Source organism: Drosophila bipectinata, chromosome 3L (genome assembly GCF_030179905.1).
Source record: "Drosophila bipectinata strain 14024-0381.07 chromosome 3L, DbipHiC1v2, whole genome shotgun sequence".
Lineage (NCBI taxonomy): Eukaryota > Metazoa > Arthropoda > Insecta > Diptera > Drosophilidae > Drosophila > Drosophila bipectinata.
In genome coordinates this window covers 1,512,974-1,531,938 of record NC_091738.1, presented here as the reverse complement: position 1 = coordinate 1,531,938, position 18,965 = coordinate 1,512,974, and the positions used below count along the sequence as shown (strand labels likewise).

The 18,965-nt window shown below is 44.7% G+C and overlaps 4 protein-coding genes and 1 non-coding gene across 5 annotated transcripts; 2 read left to right on the top strand and 3 right to left on the bottom strand.

Moving 5' to 3' along the window:
* Window positions 1–2,230: 2,230 nt before the first annotated feature.
* On the bottom strand, window positions 2,231–3,373 carry LOC108126237 (uncharacterized). Its single transcript, XM_017242700.3, has 2 exons — window positions 3,245–3,373; window positions 2,231–3,170 (listed from the first exon to the last, which is right to left on the bottom strand). Exons 1-2 carry the CDS (start codon window positions 3,351–3,353, stop codon window positions 2,380–2,382), a joined length of 900 nt encoding a protein of 299 aa, XP_017098189.2. The 5' UTR covers window positions 3,354–3,373; the 3' UTR covers window positions 2,231–2,379.
* Window positions 3,374–5,429: 2,056 nt separating this feature from the next.
* On the bottom strand, window positions 5,430–6,551 carry LOC108126444 (cuticle protein 8). Its single transcript, XM_017243057.3, has 3 exons — window positions 6,414–6,551; window positions 6,076–6,298; window positions 5,430–5,728 (listed from the first exon to the last, which is right to left on the bottom strand). Exons 1-3 carry the CDS (start codon window positions 6,417–6,419, stop codon window positions 5,553–5,555), a joined length of 405 nt encoding a protein of 134 aa, XP_017098546.1. The 5' UTR covers window positions 6,420–6,551; the 3' UTR covers window positions 5,430–5,552.
* A 3,479-nt stretch (window positions 6,552–10,030) lies between these two features.
* Window positions 10,031–11,251, bottom strand: LOC108126253 (uncharacterized). The gene is made up of 2 exons (XM_017242714.2): window positions 10,845–11,251; window positions 10,031–10,448 (listed from the first exon to the last, which is right to left on the bottom strand). The coding sequence occupies exons 1-2, from the start codon at window positions 11,249–11,251 to the stop codon at window positions 10,031–10,033; spliced, it is 825 nt and encodes a 274-aa protein (XP_017098203.2).
* Window positions 11,252–13,002: 1,751 nt separating this feature from the next.
* Window positions 13,003–13,835, top strand: LOC108126229 (uncharacterized). Its single transcript, XR_011442929.1, has 2 exons — window positions 13,003–13,231; window positions 13,289–13,835. It is a non-coding gene; the product is annotated as an uncharacterized protein (transcript).
* Window positions 13,836–16,268: 2,433 nt separating this feature from the next.
* LOC108126308 (uncharacterized) lies at window positions 16,269–18,841 on the top strand. Its single transcript, XM_017242828.3, has 3 exons — window positions 16,269–17,033; window positions 17,088–17,756; window positions 17,811–18,841. The coding sequence occupies exons 1-3, from the start codon at window positions 16,362–16,364 to the stop codon at window positions 18,636–18,638; spliced, it is 2,169 nt and encodes a 722-aa protein (XP_017098317.2). The 5' UTR covers window positions 16,269–16,361; the 3' UTR covers window positions 18,639–18,841.
* The last annotated feature ends 124 nt before the right edge of the window (window positions 18,842–18,965 follow it).

Below are 18,965 nucleotides of genomic sequence, written 5' to 3'. Positions count from 1 at the left end.
CTGCTATTTAAAATTAGGAATTCTGCATTATTTAATCGCATCCACCCGTCATCGCCGTCATCGCCGTCAGCTCCGATTATGCATTCGCGGAGAGCGCCCGCCCATGATATAACTGCCGTCGAAGCATAATCTGAAAAGCCTTTCAACGGTAACAAATAATATTCACTTGAATTCGGTGCGGTAACAGCCAGAGCAGCAATTGCACTCCCGGCCCCTCATTTCTGGCGAGAGCCTAAGCTGCCTCTGCTGCTGGCGTTGACATAATAAATAGCTGAAGAAAATTAATTAAATGCAAATTGCCAAATCACATAATCATATCATATGGCAGGTGAGACAGTCGAACGACACTCTTTTTTCTGTGCGGCTAGCGAGTGTAGCAAGACGCGGAAAAGTGCCTCGACTCTGAGTGCCACATCCACAGCTCGCAGCCGTTTTCCAATTGATTTCTTCCAGCCATCCATCTAATTGTATCATTGACTAATCAAAATACTTGCGGTAATTGTTAAATATTTTAATTTCAGCCCAAAGTGCCACTGCCGTTTTCACACGTCGCATAGCGTCGAGGAAATTGGGCGTCGAGTTATTCCCATGACGACTTCCTTGGACTGTGACTCCGAGTGGCTCATTAATTAAGCGCCAATTTAATGGAGTCTCCCTCTTCCTACAGTGAAAAGCGCTTTTCAGGCTGGGCCAGCTTTAAAAGTGGGTTAAATACTTTTACCTTATTCCAAAGCCGGCTAATTGCTGCCATCCAGCCAGGAGTTTTTGTTTTTCCTGCTGCCGTCGCTGGCAGAGATGCAGCAAATTAACAACTTTTCAAGCGCGCCCGAACCGGATATTATGAAATTGACCAGTTTCGAGATCTGGCATGGCAGCAGCGGCCATATCGAGATTATAAAATGGCTAAATTTATGCAACCGCCGGCGGGCCTGGAAAGCAGGACCCAAAACCAGATGCAGCGGCTCCGCTAATCAAGTTGTCAACGTGAAAATATTTTGGTGCTCGGCGCAAATAAATATTGCTTTATTACTATTTTTATGCCCGGCGGCGCTGCAGGGACAACGCCAGCGATCTCAATGTTAAGTTGAAGTGCAATTGCCACTTGCCACCGTGTAGCAACATCCAGTAGCAGCAGTGGCCACAGTAGCCCACCGTGCGGCTACGTAATTTATTTCATTACGTTACGTATACGTCCCACCCTAGACGAATCTAAAAAACCGAAAGGAGAAAATAATAGAGACTTTCTCGAAGTGGTGCAAGTCGATTGCCTCAGCAATTAGTTAATGACCGAATATCCACGCCGCAAAAAAATGAAAGAAAATCCGAACGTAATAAATTGAAAGGGAATCGTATGAGTGTGGCAACATTTTAATTAGCATACAATAAAACACTCGAGTGCATATGAAAGTTGGCCAGAAAGCCAGCAATAGTAGGACAATAACCCTAAGTAGCAAAAAAAGTTCTGTATTCCGTTCCTGTTTCCATTAACCAAAGCCTTTCCCCGCATTTAGCCATCCCAGTGAAGCATAAAAGTGAATGTACCAGATACAAATTCGTGGGCAATAAATATACAAATGAACAAGTATAAAAATGTAAAATGCTAAAAACCAACAAATTTTCAAAGTAGTGGGGAGTGCTTTTGGCAAAGTAAAACTAAAAAAAAAAGTACAATTTCGCAATAGACGATGAGTGTGCGTGCCACAAATTAAAGCTGCCGCAATAATGGAATAATAAATCAGCATAAATATGCATCGCCCGGTCCCAGAGAAGAAAGCGAAAAATAAACCGAAAACACAAACAGTATCTAAAGTGCAAATCAAAATGCATTTCGCATTTCCTTCCGTTTTTATTTTAGTTTTTTCCATCGTGTTTGGCCGAGCTCGGCTTGCCATTTGGTATGGAAACGCATTTGGAAATTTGGAGCAATTAAATGGCAGACCATTTACACTTGACTGGAACGTGATATGGCCCGACGTCTTCCTGAATCGGGGAATATCCAGCTGGGTGCACCAGCCCCACACTCGACCTGTTGTGGGCGCCCCACAAATTAACCCACAAAGCGCAGAAAAATTCACTTCAAAGGCGGCAAACGCTTTAGATTGGGATCTGCTCCAGTTCGCCACCCGGAAGAAATTTCAAAAATGCCGCAGATACTTGTCTTTCTTTTATTTTTTATCACTTTCGTAGCAGCCTCAATTATGCCGCACAATATGTGGAATTCTTTTGTGGCTCTTGTCGTTCAAAAAGTGAAAGAAACTTACCTAATAACTAGGGCTCTGGCCTAAATTGATATTGACTTTAAATTGGAAAACTACCTTTTTTATTTCGTGTATTTTGGTTCAGTTGGCTTAACCCCTATTTACAGCTTTGAACACTTACTTATGGCCTGCCCTCACTTAGGTTGGGCAAATTGGCCAGGAACTCACGACGATTAGCCTCAACGGTTCGGTGCTGCCAACTATCGTGGCTGGAACTGCTATTAGCCAGTGGCCTGGGCGGCGGCAGCCGGGCCTCTTTCTCCGCCTCCGTCTCCTCGACTTGCGGGGACTTTTCGTCATTATTTGTTTTGGCTTTGTTATACTTGGAACTATCGGATTTTTTGGGCTCCACAGTGGATGGGGAATCTGTGGTGACCTTCGGGGTTTCCTGATCGGTTGGTAGCATGAAGGGGACTATTGGAAACTGCGGGGGGATTACGTTCTGAACTGGCTGGACTTTCGCGGGAGCCTTGCCCTGGATCACATCCAAGACAGCTGGTTTCAGGACATCCTTGCTAACATCGATGTGGTTCAGATCCAGGCCGTGCTGATCCTTGAGCTGCTGTGCTACATGCTGTGTCACTTGGGAGACACTCACATTGAGATTGCTATTGGGATCCAAAGTAACATTCCCAGGGGCATCGATCCTGTCCCTTTCAAGAAGAATATAAGGGCGTTGAGTCGGCCAGGCTGCCTTTAGTTTATCGTCTTCCTTTTGGAAAGTCTGGGATTTTGCGGAATAGCCATTATCCTCATCCGCTGTGTAGCTAGTGACCTCAATTTTTCCATCAGGTCTTGCATATCCGTAGCTTCCCTGGATACTGCCATTAACAAACCGTTTCTCCTCTCGAAACTGAGTGTTTTTGGTTTGAGGGTCATATATATCGTATCCAAAGGAATAGGTGTTGGGTCCTATAGGGGAGAAAAATGTCTTTAATGTAGATGGATGAAATGTAGACAATTACAAAATCTATTTTATAGCCTACCGTAAGGCTCCTGCAGAAAGTAACTGCTCACTTTGGCTTTTCCAGATTCGCTTTTTTCAGCTGTCTCTGGATATGCTTCACTTTTTATGGGAAATGGATGGGCCAACATGGCACATACTTTTGTGGCAAGTATTAAAACCTATTGGATCCAGAAAAGAAGATAGTATATGTTGAGGCGTACATTTAAGCAATTGAAACTTTGATATTTAATACAGAAAATTATCACATTTGGGAAGTGTTTTCTTTAGTGTGTACTTTATTTGCAGAAAAAAGGAAATCATGATACGTTTTTAAAGGCTTAATAGCTCGTCAAAATAAGATTAAATTAGAGTGTTTTGACTCTTTTTTAAAAAGAACGGTAATACTTTAAACTAATTCAAATGCAACTTTTTTAAAAAATAAGAAAATGCTCATAAGGACACTTCTTTCTTTACACTTCTTTGACAATATAATTTCACTTTCGTGGTTTTATTTTTACAAGATCTATTAAATATTTGCCACCAAAATGTTAGATGTAGTCATATAAATTCCACAATTCTTCCGCACTTACAATGAACCACAACAATTTAGCCACAAAATCCATTCTGAATATTAAGTGTATTTAAGTGTATTTGCCAAAAGATCTATCTATTTGAAATTTGAATTAATTTGGCCCATGGGTTCGAGCCGTTTTCTTTGGATGGCAGAGGCAGACTGAAGAACTTCGAGTCGAGAACCCAAAACGAAATGAAGAGGCCCTCCAGGTGGGTGCGAATCCCCATTTGTAATACTTCAGCGGAATGCTAAGTAATTTGCTCACTTTTTATGCTCGGCACCAAAGTATTAATTATTGACTCTCGCTGCTAAAATCAATGACCTTCGTAGATATGTCTTCACCAAGCCAAAGAAAAAAGATCATGTCTAAATTTTTTTTAAATATGATTTTTATTTATTTTTTTTTTAGTTTTTTCTTTTTACTATTTCCATAATAACGTTTTTGCATTTCGTTTGCTGCTGTTGATGTTGTTGTTGTTGTTGCATACAAATGTTTATGGGGAATATATGGTACATAAGTGTAAGACTCAAATGAACTTTTGAGACGTGAGAGACATGTGAGAGTTTGTTTTCCTTTCGTTTTTGCTCCGTTGGCGGGAGAAAACTAATAGAGTTCAGTGATTATTTTTTTTTTTGTTGATTTTCTTCATGAGATTTTTATCATTGTTGTTTATAATTAAGCTGCATAATTGTTTATAAATACACAATAACTGTGAAAATACTAAATGCAAAAAATGAAACTAGATACAAGAGTGTCAGACTGATTGAGTGAGAGGTTGAGTGAGAGAGAGAAGAAGATACACGAAGAGAGAGATAGTAAATCGGTGAGTGAGTGAGAGAGGTGAAAGTGGAAGAAAGAGGCGGAATGAGTCCTCGGGGATAACAGCAGGATAGAGAGTACTAGCTACTAATGCACAAATATCCGGCCATGTGCTTCCTATCACTGACAATCTTCTGCCTTCCAGGAGTCGTTCGCTCAGCGCCTGCCAAACCAGAAGCGATCCCCCATGGCACTCGACTTGGCTCCAGAAAGGAGCTAACACACGCCCTGAGGTTCTTAAATAGGCGTGGCAGTTCGGGGATGCTGTCCGGAGCTCGACAGTCGCCACATAGGCTTCTAAACTAGAGTTATAGAATAAGAAGTTTGTTGAAATGGGAGTGAGGGATAGAACATAAATATATATTACAAAAGTTAAGCTTGAAATGAAAAAGTTCAAGGCGTAGAGGTAAAGTTCTATATACAGAGGCGGGAAGATCTATGAGAAGCCTATGTGAGATGGACTTTCCTGGGTCTACGAGGGCAAAAGGTTGCCAGTGAGTTCGGTACTGGCTTATCATACATTTAGGTATATAGAAAAACATAACATATTTTATATTGAAAACTTGTCTCTCCCTATACCAAGTCCAACTCTGATGTTATCCACCATCGTCATCAATCCGCGATCAAGTCATTCCGAATGCCAAGTCGATATGAATTTGCTTTGATAGTGATTTTCATTTTCGTTTTCTTTTCCATTTTCATTTTCGTTTTTCCTTCGTCCATGCCATGCCAGGATCAGCCGGGTTCTGGGACACGCCCCCTAAGGCGGTCCCGTGTCTACTAAACTCTTAGCTAAGCTTACTTACAAAAGAATTTTCATGTTCATGTTCGTTGTTTTGTTGATATTTTTTTTGTGGTTTTTTCGTTTTCTGTTTGTTGTTGTTCCTATGATGTTTCAGTGGATGGATGAGAGCGAAAGGGAGAGCACCTTGGTGACTGGGCCCAGGCTCCCGCTTAGTAATGGTGCAGGAGGGGGGCGTGTGCGAGCACGGGGGCGGCATGCACCACTGGCGCGTGGGCGATGATCTTGGGGGCGGTCTTGTGGACGACGGCATTGAAACCGTTGTGGTCATCGGCGGTGTAGTCGACGGTGCGCACGGAACCATCGGGCTCAACCAGAGAGTAGTGGCCTGAATAAGGAATAGAGTAATATTTAAATAATTTTATTTAAGATTCTATAAATTTTATTGTTTTTTTCAAATCAAGTTCGTTGCCTAAGTCTTTTGGTTATAATTGAATAAGCAAGTTCGTTGCCTAAGTCTTTTGTTCTATGAGGAGTAATATGTGTTGTGTTCACTTAGTGACTCCTAATGAGCCCTTATCTTTAATCAAACTATTTTCAAGTTCGTTTCCTAAGTCATTTGATTTCAGAACTAAAAACATTAAAAATCAAGTTTGTTGCCTAAGTCTTTTGATTTTCTTGCATATAATTGGCGAACCATTATCCTGTCAGCTTCAAATCATCTAATATACTTACCCTTCACAACATCACCGTCACGCTCCTCAGCCTGCGACTTAATGTCTCCGGTGTGGGGATCCTTGATGCCGTAGTTGAAGGCGTACTTGGGATAGGCCACCGGCTCGGCGTGAACAGCGTGCGCCAGAACGGGCGCATGATGCACCAGCGCCGGAGCATAGTGTCCCAGCTCAATGGGAACGGCCTGAGCGGCGGCGATCAGCATAGCGATGGCAACAAAGTACTAGAGAGTGGAGAAGTGACAATCAGGATCGGGATATTCACGTGGGGGCTTAGATGCAGGACTAGAGGGCAAGGTGGGTAGGGGTTTTTAGGGGGGCCTTGGGGCAAACACACACCTTCATTTTGCGGTTTAAAAACACTAACGACAAACGGACACACGACGCGAACGAAGGACGACTGGACGATGATTCCTGTGCAGGAGGAGGCTGTAAGGAGAGCTCGAGTGAGTGAGGACCGTTAAGAGCACGAAATCGTTAGCTGAACTGATGTCTGCAACGATGACCAAAAGTATTTATATACGCGTCGGTCGTCAACGAATGCAACACGACCGTCGACGAGTGGTTTCAGTAAACGATCCGAAACGATCGGATTGCAGCTGCCACGGGTGGATCGAGGGTGGGTGGTGGTGCTGGTGCTGGTAGTTGGCGCAGGGGAGCCAGATGCCAGTGCCAGTTTTAGTCTTTGGCCATACCACGCATGTGCCACAACAATGATTCCCCTGCTCCCTTTCCAGCACCATACCGCATCCAAAATCCCAAGACCCAGGCTAGGTGCGGCATTTGTTTCTTGAGCCGAGAAGGCGTTCGTTGGTTTGTTCATTTGGTGACTTAGTTTCGCCGAATGTTTTTCCGACTCTCGGCGATGACGGGGCTGCGATTGAAAGCGACACTTTAGCACTGGCTCTAATGATCTAAGCTCTTTATTTATTGATTTGCCGACGTAATTACGATTGGCCCTACACTGTTTTGGGCATTTCTTGGCTTTAGCCAGAGTCTGCTAGTTTTGGCTATAAAAATATTATTACCATATCTGTGGCAATCAAACGGGCGGCGTTATAATTACCACGCCAACACCACAAACAGCCACACGGGGCTTGGGGGAAAAATTCAACTTGCGTAGTTCCATGCCACGCAATTTGTTGCCTGACATTTTTGTGCCCGAGTTGAGTTTTTCATTTGCACGGTCTGGAGAACTGCGATCGGTATGTCGATGTTGGCAAATACTTTGACTTGGCTAAGCAAATCAAACTCAAACGCGGTTCAATATTTTCAATCAATATTTCTTGGGGCATGCGACAAATGCCTCCAGCCAAGATTGCAAGATAAACAAAATAAATTTCGGTTGAAAGTTAACCAAGGAATGCACAATTTTTATTCTTTTTTAATATTTGCCAATAATAGTTTTGTGAATTGGCTCAAAGTTCAGACCCAGTTGCCCAACTCTCAACTCTTAGGAGGCAGTTTTTGTTGACACTTTTTGGCTACACCCACAACAAACAAAAAGCCAGCCGCTCTGGCATGACATATCAGAAAATTATGATTGTATCTTATAAAACACACACAAGTGGCCATTAAATAAAGACAAACTGCAGGGGCATGGGCGGGGGAGGTAGAGCTAGACTGCCTGCGGTGTGAGCAAACGATGGGAAAACTTGATGTTTATTTTGCCAAAAAAAAAAAAATGGGCAAAAAAACAAGGTACTCGAACTCAGATCGCACCATTGCAGATCACTTTGGTAGGGGCCTGGCCATTAGCATGGAGAGCGAAGACAAAGTCACAGAACCGACTTACATAAAATGGCTTTAAAGGCGACACATTTACACGGCTGGCCGAAAATCGCTCGAAACAATTGCAAACAAGTAGCAGCCGCAAACAAAAAGCCAAAAAACAAGTTGGCCACGTCACGATCGCACTTTGACAGAGCCAGGAGCTGGAGTTTAGGCTGGGGTTGGAGTTGCCGTTGGAGTCGCGGAGCTGGGGGATTTGGGCGCCGGGGAAAGGGGGCTTTGGTTTAGTTGGTTAGTTGGTCACTCGACAAGACAGTTGGAAAATCGCAATGACTACAACAAGCTTTGTCTTTGTCTCAGTTTTCTGTGTTCGACGGACGATTGCGCAATCCGCAGACCTCCGTCTCCCTCCCTCAGAAAAGAAACATTTGCTGATCGATCGAGCGAATTGTTTTGCATGCGTTAATTGCACTTGTCCACGCATGGTCCACTAACCCTCCTGGCCCCTGATCTTACTTATTTATTGAAATCAATATCTTTGCCGGCTAAGCCCAAGATTTATTAGGTTTATGGCTGCGACAGTCGATAACTAGAACAAACATTTTATCTTGATTTATGTTCGCCGATCTGGCAGTTTGTTTGGCTATGTTTGGACAATGGTCTGGATGTGGGAGGTGGCATGGGGCTTGGAGGTAATGCATCCATCCACTGAACATTTTAACGCACTTTGCATGGTTATGTAGGTTGGTTTTTAAGGGGGTATATACGGTGGATGATCAGATTGTCTCGAAAGATTTTTATTTTGAAAATCAATATAAAATTAATAAACTGTAATATATAATAGTTTATATAAATTTTTTACTATTTTGATATCATTAGTAGGTCACCTCTAGGTCGACCCACTTTGAACCAACCGACTTCTCTTAAACTCCCCCATTGGCTTAAATGACTTGACAGTTATAGGTTTGTGACTTGATTTATGCAGTGGGCTAAGCGATATTTTTTGTTTCTTGATTGAGACCTGAAGGTTTTTTCGGCTCGGCCTTATCTTAAGCTGGACAATGGCCTGGGGCCGGGACCGCAATTAGAAAGTCAGTGCAGCACATTCCACGCAATGTAATCCAAGGCGTTGCACAACGCTGCGTATGCGTAACGCGCTATATCCGGTTGATCTTCCAGCTAGGTTACATCCGGTGGGATTGCCAGATCTCTGCACTTCCGAAATGATATGCGAAACCCTTAGGCTGGTCGAATTACTACCATGCAATGCAGAGAAAAAGTAATTAAAACATTTCCCAGTTAGGAGAATTCTTGCACGTCCACCGCAGACGCATGCTATCCATATTTAGTTTTTCGTGGGCTTTTTGGCATCTTGATTCTTGGTGGCAGTGTTAGTGGTAACAGTGGTGGACTATTAGTGGGCCATAACTTGGCTGTCAATTAGCCCGGTCCGAATTAAGGCTGCCAACCCAATTTAGTAGCCGGCTCAATTGTGAGATTACCAGTGGCCAAGTTGGAGTTGGCCAAGCTGCTGGCCAGGCATTTCAGCATTATTACCGCATCGCTGCCACAACCAGACGTCGTTTGATCCACTTTCTGGATCCGCGTGCTCTGGTCCTCCACCTGATGTCTGCATTTCGCACATTTAATGCGATTTTGCGCATTTGCGCGTTTGAAATTAAGCGAGTGACGAAATGGAACCACTGGCACTGCTGGCTGCCACCACCATCCAAAGTGGATCACGCACACACTCAGATGAAGGAGACTGGATGGATTTTCCGAGCTTGCAACAAACTTGCCAGCCGCCTGTCCATCGTCTCCGCTTGATTGAGTCCATGAGTCCATGCGAAAATGAAAAGAAATCGAAATTGAATCAAAGTCGCAGCCAGCTGGGGTCTGGCGTGGAGTTGGAGTTGCAGCTCGGACGCACATGCTCCACTGGCCCGGCCTGGCCGATACCCACTTGACGTTGATGTTGATGTTGTGGTTACGCAAAGCCAGAAACAGCAACATGCCCCCCGTAATCCGTAACCCGTAACCCCCAGTGAACCGCAGGCATAAGCTCGCTGGATATTTCAATTAGCGCTCTATTTAGATTTCTTTCGTGGTTCGCTCTGGGGTGTTGGAATTGTGCAAAGATTTCAGAGGATAATTAAGAAATTATTTCTAAATATTTATTTTTAGTTTATCACAAAATAAAAACTAAACTCGCTGGAAGTGGTTTCCTAGTAGTCCTCGCCGCTCTCCTCCTGCTGACTGTGAGCTTCGGCCTCCTCGTATCCCTCCTCGCTGCTTCCCTCGTACTCCTGATGGTCTCCTCCTCCCTCTCCCTCCTCCCCCTCCTCGTCCTTTTCGCCCCCCTTTCCGTCGCCTTCCCCCTCATCGTACTCCTCGTGAACTTGGTACTGATTTCCTCCACGATGTGGTGAAGCCTCCTCCTCATCCTCCTCCTCTCCCTCGGAGCTGTCATGTCGCACCTGGTTGTCCACAACTCCTCCACCTCCTCCTCCAGCTCCGGCGTCCCCCTCTGCTCCGTGGCCATGTAGTGTTTTCACTCCATTCGTGATCACCTCCGCCTGGAAGCCGTTGGCATCGTCGGCCGTGTATTTAACCACACGCAAGGTGCCATCCGGATCGACTACGCTGAATGGAAAATAAAATCAATTGAACAGCATTAATTACATGGTGATAATAGCCATTTGATGAAGTGGTAAGTACTATGATGTTAAGCTCTATTTATGATCCATACATATCAGATCATATCATTCCAATGGAGGCTTCAATTTGTATTGAATATTTTAGGATTTAATACGAGTGTTATGAACTTGTTAATTTTAATATTTTATTTTAAAATTTGATAAACTTTCTGCAATCCAATGATTTCATTAAGTGGCTTTAAATGGCCCGCTCTGCCATATCAATTTCGGCGCAGTGCGACACTAATGGATGCACTGACAAGTTGTCCCCATCTCGGAAAACACCTAATCCCACAACGTTGTGTGACACTCTCCGGTCTCGTCACCCCTCCACTCCACTCACCTGTAGACGCCGCGCACCTCGTCGCCATTGCGCGTCTCCTTGCGATTCTGCAGCACGCGCGACTTGCCATCTTCGACGCCATAGGCGAAGCTGTACTCGGGCCGGGCCACATAGTCGACGGTGCGTCCGTCGTGGACGGTGACCAGGTGCTCTGGCCCCACCACCGGACCCTCGAACCGCGTGTAGGAATATCCAACGGCGGCGCTTGTGCCGATCATTCCGAATCCAGCAATTAGCGCCAGCAGGGGTGCCACCAAATCTTTGAGGAGCCGCGCGTGGCAAGCCTGCTGCTTCTGTGCTTCTGTTTGCAACGCAATGCGGAAGCCAAAACGGGTTGCCAAAACATCTACTCCTCTATCTCCAAGCTGTGGATCCCCAACCGGGCGGGTTATGCGTCGCTTCTTCATGGCTCTGTCTGGGTTTTGGGCACCTCCGATTCTCGCATACTAAGCGTGAAATGTCGCACTTCTCCGGTATTTATATAGCCCTCGATTGGCCTATCCAAGGGAAGTGTCCAGCACCGCAGCATTTCCGCGAAATTATGCGCTTCAATGGCCAGCAGCCAAGTGGAACTCTGGCCAGGGATGTGGTCAGCCGATGACGTTGATCTCGGCCAGAAATTGCAGCATTCCCGCTTACACAATGCCCATCGCCTGACGTCATTGATTTTCCCGGCCTAATAAGGGGCTGGCTGCATCACAGGGGGGGAATCACTTAAATGCCACGATCCCTGATTGACCATCGCACATCGCGCCGCAATTTGTTCGGCCTGAAATCGCTTTAAGTTCGCTCGAACTGCCAGCCAGTTAATCACACAGACAGAAATTAATTTAAATTAGTCAGTTTGTTAGTAGCAAACGTGTATTATCGATGGAGATTTGAAGACACATCCCTTTTAAGATTTTTCCCCTGTGCATTTTGGCCAGAAGATCAAAACATCGTTCCATCGCCGATGGCCAAGATAAACCACCTCCACGGGCCACAAAAAAGCGCAGCTGCAGTCGTTGAAGCTTTGACCTTTTTCTGAGGGTCTGCCGCAGGAGGAAAATTCCAAAATCGAAAATAAAAACACGATAAACCGAAATATGGCTATTATTTTTGGCTGAATCTAATTTATAAGCAAGGCGCGCAGTGGCCTGCCATTGTTGGCTCTGGCTGAAAAAATGCATATATCATTGGCCTCTGGTACTTGCCGGCAGTTTGTTGCGGCTTTAACGCTGCACAGTAGTCGGTCTGAGAGGGGGAGGGCCCGTCAGAGGACCGAGAGTGGCCATCGTGGGAAAACTAGTAGTGTGTGTGTGCAGAAAGCGACGCTTAATTACCAACATTACACAAATGCTGCCGCTGTAGATGCTGTTTCTGGCTTTTTACAGCCAAGCCGGGGAGCTGGCGAGTTGGCGAGCTCCTGAGCCGAGTTGAGGCAACAAGAATCGCACATGGATTTGGCAGCCATTAACGTAATTAAGACGCGGCTCGTTTGCCCTTTAGCGGCTAAATAACACGCAACCCAAACGCAAAGGCAAACGCAGCCGCGAAAATGTCTCGCCGCATTATGACTCCGCTCCGGTGGCGCAATGCAAATGCCTCTGGCGGCTCTATTAAAGCGAAACTAAGCCACATGCCACCGATTCATGTTGCTATTGCCATTGCAACTGCAACTGCATCTGCGTATTTGACTGCGTCTGCCTATGAGTTTGCCTCTGCGGCTGGGGTATCCTACTCCTATCCAGGAAAGATTTCTGCGGCCAGATAAATTGCACATGCCACTGTACTAGTACACTTGAAAAAAATAAAGAATAAACAATAATATTACAATACCCTGTAGGTACATTTTCTCAACGATCATTGCCTTTCTAGATATTATAGTCCAGTTCTTTTCAGTGCACATGTGTACTTTTTCTATGGCCAGTTATGTAAGGCGTCTATGAGCCGGCTTCTGCCCCATTTTCCAGCAAAACCCGCTCTGACTGCGTTTTCCATTTCATTTGCACCAAGTAACGCCGAAGATCTTGATCTGGAGCGAGTCTGGTCTGGAGCCTGGTGGGTCGGTGGTCAGCTGCTGCTCCTCACACCGCTCCCCCCCACTGGAATCGACTGGCCAGATTGCAACACTCGTCACACAGCAACCCGCTCCGTAATGAAAGCGAACCGGGGAAAAGTTTACTCAATCAGTTGGCTGTGGCATTTGGCTCAGTTGACGCCTGTTTTCCACACAACCAGCTGACCAGCTGAATCGGAATATTAAATTATACATTTTCTTTAAAATCTAAAAGTAAATTTCATATGTTTTCATAGCCTTTACAAGATGATTTGCCTTTCGCGTCTGGGCGTTTTGAACTTGCCTAGTGTGTGGCCACCCACAAGATTCACAAAGTACGATGAACAGGGTAGGTGTCTTTTACATTTAATGACCTATTTAATAAAAAAATATATTGCAAGCACAGAGGCAGCCACCAGGAGAGAACTGCAGACCCACCAAAGACCATTGCAGTGCTATACCAAAAGGGGCTACATCAAATGGTTCGGACGGATGAGCCACTGCCGCCATGTTCAGGGCAGAATGTATCCCTAAATTATGGGACTCAGATTAAAGACGTTTTATCTTGTTGGCTGCCGTAGTCACCCCTCCGTTTCCTTTTTATGGGCATCCATTGATGATTGGCAATTAAAATAGCATCTGGTGCATGGACCAGCTCACGTCATGCCTCATGCCACGGAGCCGAATGCAGTGACCCATATTCGGTGGTGGCTCAGCTGGGAGCCGGTTCCCGATTGCCGATCATCGATCGTATGTTGGTCAGTGGTGCAGTAGTGCAGTGGTGCAGTGGTGCAGGCGGCGGTGACATGGCAAATGGCTACCAGTTCGGTTACTGTCCTATTTTCTTCAAAATCTAGACTCTTTCGCTTTCCTCGTTTCGCCGCAAAGTTTGTAGTATCTTGGCCACAGGCAAATTAGTCAAATGGTAACAATTATATAATAATCTAGTTATATTTTGGTCCCGAGTGTCCCGAGTGAGAAGTGGGCGTTGCATGTTTGCCTTTCACTTTTGTTTCTTTGGTCTCTCCGTTGGTCTCCAGCAGCTGTGCCAGGATATAATCAAACGGCACGATTATACAATAGCCTGGACCAAGTATTCCATTCCAGCCGGCACGTAATTAGTTCGAAAACCGGCCAAACAATGGCAAACATTCTTCGCCGATTAAGCCATTATTCAATTTGTGACAAACAGAAACCGAAAAGAAACCGAGGGCAAAAACAATTAACTGCATTTTAGCGATTTCCCAAAGCGATGTTCTAATTTCGCTGCAATTGCAACAGCCGAAGGCAAAAAATGTTGGCCCAAAGTTGTGAACATTTAATGAGCACCAAAATCGTAAATTTAATTTATATCGTTTTCAAAGCTTTTTGTCAGACGACAAATTTCGTAATTTTTTGTCCGCTCTGGCTGTTGCATTTGCTGATTTCGTGTAAACTGTGCCGACTCAGCATGGACCCCAGTTGCATGTCAAAGGCGCATGAAACGCCGCCAGCCTGCCACAAGAATCAAATGACACTGGTCCATTTTCGGTTGATCTCAGCACAAAAAAAAAACAAACATAAAATAAAGAAAAAATTATCTATGCAGCGTTGCAGTATGATGTATCCAAAACACTCGCAGTTTGCAGCCTTAATTGGCACCTCGACACTTGGCCAGGTCCAGGACTGTTGACCGAATCGGAGTCTGCAACCAAATCTGTATCCGTGTAGGTGCACTTGATGGCGGACTCTGGTGTGAGATTTATGTTCTGTCCCGACTTTGCGGGTATTCATTGCTCAACTGGCGATTTCGCACTTTGGAACAGACTCTTGGCCAAGTGCTTGCCGGCTGCTGGCAGTTGGTAGTTGGAAGTTTTGGCACTTTGGTAGCAGCGGTGCCGCTTTATGATAAAGTATCCCCGGCAATGGTCACGCAATAAATTTTTGACATGACTTACGCATGTCGAATGGGTCTGATGGGGGGCATTAGATACGAATGCTGTCGGTTCCGCCGTTTTAAGTGGTCTGCACAGATCCAAATCAAATATAAATTCTTTAAAGATTTAACTAGTGATTTTATAGCCCCATTTCCCCTATTGATGTCGAACCTTCAATTGCTGATCCGGCCCAGAAATGTCAGCGATTAGTCAAGAATTTAATTTGGCTGCACCCTCGCCCCCAACAACATTTAATTTCCATATGCGTAATCGTAACGCCCACCTTTCAGACCCATGAAAAAAATCAAAAATCCAATTTCCAATAACTCAATTATAAATGCGTTGTTTTTCAGCAAGCAGATACATCTGTTAACCAATTGAATGTCTCAAAGATTGTAATTATCCGTTGCAGCAGTTAAACAAAAGTCGGTAATTAAAATCGCAATCATCAGCCTGCTGATTTGATTGCTTGGGGAGGCGAGAGAAGCAATTATAATTGGCTTTTATTAAGATACTGCGATAAAAGTCAGTGGTAATTGACATTTAAGGCAATTCATTAACGCGGCCAACACACGGGAGTCAAAGAGCCAAGTGGCCAACAAGCTAAATACCAATCACTGAACCGCCGAAATAAAAAACTAAAACATGGCTAATCATGCACTAGATTTCTGGATATGTTTTTTTCACATGCCCGCCTAAAAAATGTAGTCTCGATCTTTTTTTCAATTTTTCTCCACACATTTGCATACAAGTGGCAAAGTTGCAAAGACGTCGGCGCCACAATTCTGTGGGGTTCCCAGCCTTCAGTGGAGCTCGAGGATTTTGGATTTTGGAGAGCCGAGTTGTTAGCGGCAATTATTGTAACATGCGGACGGGCTGCATAAATCAGCTTAATTGCTATATTTAAACTCTAAATTTGGACTTTTTGCCAAGTGCGCGGTCTGGTTGTGCAAGTAACATGGTCTGCATTCATTCATGCATGAAATTTAATTTATGCATGGTTTTATTTTTTTGGGCAGGAGTTTTAATTGATGTAAAAAGACATATTTTTATTGGGTAACGCACCTCTGTCCAATAAAAATGTTTGTATGAGGCAGTTTAATTTAATCTGTTCCACATTTTTAGATGGTTTGGAACAAATGTAAGCCTTAACCTTTTCCGGGGATTTAAATATGACTTCTTTTGTTTAAAATAAAAAAATTATCAAAAACGAAAGTTTGAAAAACGGTTAAGATTTAAATTTACGCGCTTACCAACACTCACATTTCTTACGATCGATACTATCGTATGGCATAGTTTGGCGCCTTTATTGGGATTCCCACAAATAACAGACTAATGATCCAATATTTATATTAAGTTATAATTTTATTAAAGTTTTTGAATTAAGGTGCAAGTGTGCAGTGAAAGATTTCTTTGATTCCTGGAATTCAGGAATTTCCGTAAAGGACTTATAATGTGACCGTATACCTAAGAACCAGCTGATTCCATTTTGCAAACCCAAGCCGGCAAAATTGCGTATTTGTATAAAATTTCGAATTGTGCAGGCAACTTCATTTAGAAACTATGGACGAAAGTTCCGCTGTCAAGGCTGACGATAGTCAGATTCTGGAACCTGACGTCATGGACGTATCAATGGAGGTGGAAATTAATGAATTTGAGAAGCCAGACATAGCAGACATGCTTCTCAAAAATCCAGACATCACTGAAACTGGGCTCGATAAAACAACAAATAGTCCCAACCCAGTGCTCGGTAAGTCAGATAGCTCAGAATCAGAGATATCTGTACCGGAGGATGAGGCTGCATCCCGTTCAGACTCCGATGTGGAAATGCTTTCCGCCAAATCCGGTGCAAACCAACTCAGCAGTGCCGGAAAGGAGACCCCTTCTAGGAAAGCCCGAAGGACAAAGGAACGCCCCACTCCTTACGATCAACCGCAACCGAAGCTCAACTGGAAATTGAATCTGCGCATCCTGATCTCGAATCTGTACATGAAAAGCGAGCAGCGCCTGCCAGGAGCATGTGTCCCGAAGTGTCTTCACAACTCGCCGCAGTGCGTCGATAAGCACCGCTGTTCAATGCTTCCAGATGCCCCTAACTTTATAGCCGTGCAGGCCTTGCGGACTACGCTACATGGCCAGCACTATGATACATTTCTAGACATCCTCGAGACTATGGTGTTGCAGTGCGTCTACCCCGGCGAAGGAGTATTCGATAGACTCATAGATATGACAATGGTAATTCTGGCTCTATCTTTGTTTCAAGTATAATCCAATCGGAATATATTTCAGATCCTTATTGCTAAAGACATCAGCGTCAAAGAGTTGGCCGAAACCTACAATAAGCTTATCCGCACCTTCTACCTTCTGGTCGACGCGTTTCCACCCTGCTGGACAGCCCTACGTCCGTATTACCTCAATTTCTTGGGAATCAAGAAGCCTTCTTTGCGTGAAAAGCGGTCCAACTCGGAGACTCCGCAAAAAATGCAGTTCTATCTGGATCTCCTTGAGGAGAACCTGAGACAGTGTAATGAAGAAGAAATCCGCGAAAATACCAAGTTCTACGAACGATTCGTGTTCAACTTCTCCGAGGAGGAAGATGCCAATATGTCGCAGGAAACGGTGTTCCTCAGGCATGTCCAGCAGTACGACTGGTTGAGTGGCAAGCTCTGTTTGGATGATTTTAAGAAAATGTCGTCATCGGTTCAGCTGGCCCGCCTTTGCGACGTCCTGAACATGCTGACGTGGGTGCTGGAGTATGAGTTCCTGACCTGGTTGGAGCACAACCGGCTGCGACAGTCGGAGTCTGAGATGTTTCAGGAAGACACCAGGCCCTTCGTTGCGATTGTGTTTCAAATGACGGCCAGCACGCGTCTCACTGACATCGTGAAGCAGGTGATGAAGTTGTACGGCATAGCAGCCGCCAAATCCATGTACCCCGAACGCCTCAGAATTCTACAGGTGAGTTGTTCTGGCTCATCCCTGAGAAACCATAATATCTTTAGACATTTTTAGCGCCTCATCTCCCTCATAGTGGAAGTGAGCAACACGGCCGAGCTTAAGTATGTTGACAACGCTGTGATCTATCCCAACTTGGGCCCGCAGACTCGATTATTGATAAGCGACTTTTTCAAAATATTCAAATCTCAAAACCCCAAGCACATAAGCACATACCTCAAGATTATCCCCCAGCTGGATCACCCATACCTTCGCTTTGAGTTCACGGACCACTTTCTCCAACTGTTTTACTTCCCAAAGAAGCTTCCGTTCTGTCCGGAAAAGGTGTGTAAAGAGTTCACCGACCGTAATTGGCTAAAGTATAAGCCAAAGAGCGAGATTGAAGAAGAGGAGCAGGACGAACTGCTGTCCCGCGAGGATTACCTGAGGATTCTGTTGAATGCCCTGGTGGATTATGACAAGTGGATGAACCTGGCTGGCTTCTGGAAGTGCCTGAAGAACAAGCAGTCCATAATGCCACTCCAAACCAGGACCTCGAGTACTTTGGCCACTCCGGTGGGTATGATAACCGGCGGCCAGGGCAAGGTCTTTATGCTGGATGAGATGGAGAAGGAGGTGCACACGTGGAAGAAGCGCATGAACACCAAGATGATATTGGGCAGGCCCGAAGTGCACCTACCAGTGGCCAGGATCAACGTGTCCAAGATGTGTCTCCGCTATGGCGACGATGTGCGCAACCTGCGACATCTGCGACGAGTCCTGATAAATGGTATCCAGAAGGAGCTGGATGTGGCTGATTGGCTGACCTACCTCGACAGGGTCCTGGGCGAAGAGGACCCCATTTCGCATCCCGCTTCCGCGGCCGAATCCGACTCTTCGTCTTGAGGGTGTAGGCCTTAGGTTCATAAGTTCAACCAACCACAAGTTCAAAAGTTTATTTAGCTAGCTGTAAGCGATCTTTGGGTTAAGTTCGAGATATTTTTTGTTTGTTGGGACTCCAGTAAGAACGAGATTGGGATTTGCCATTTGTCATTCTTTTCGTTTCTGTATTTCTCCGTTGCAAATATATATTTATGCTGTAACTAATACACAGTTTACGTACACATTTACATATAAATACAGCTACTACGCTTGTACATACACTAATAAATATAAATATATATTTATATATATACTCGTAGGTGTATAATTATACAATATTATCGCGATTTG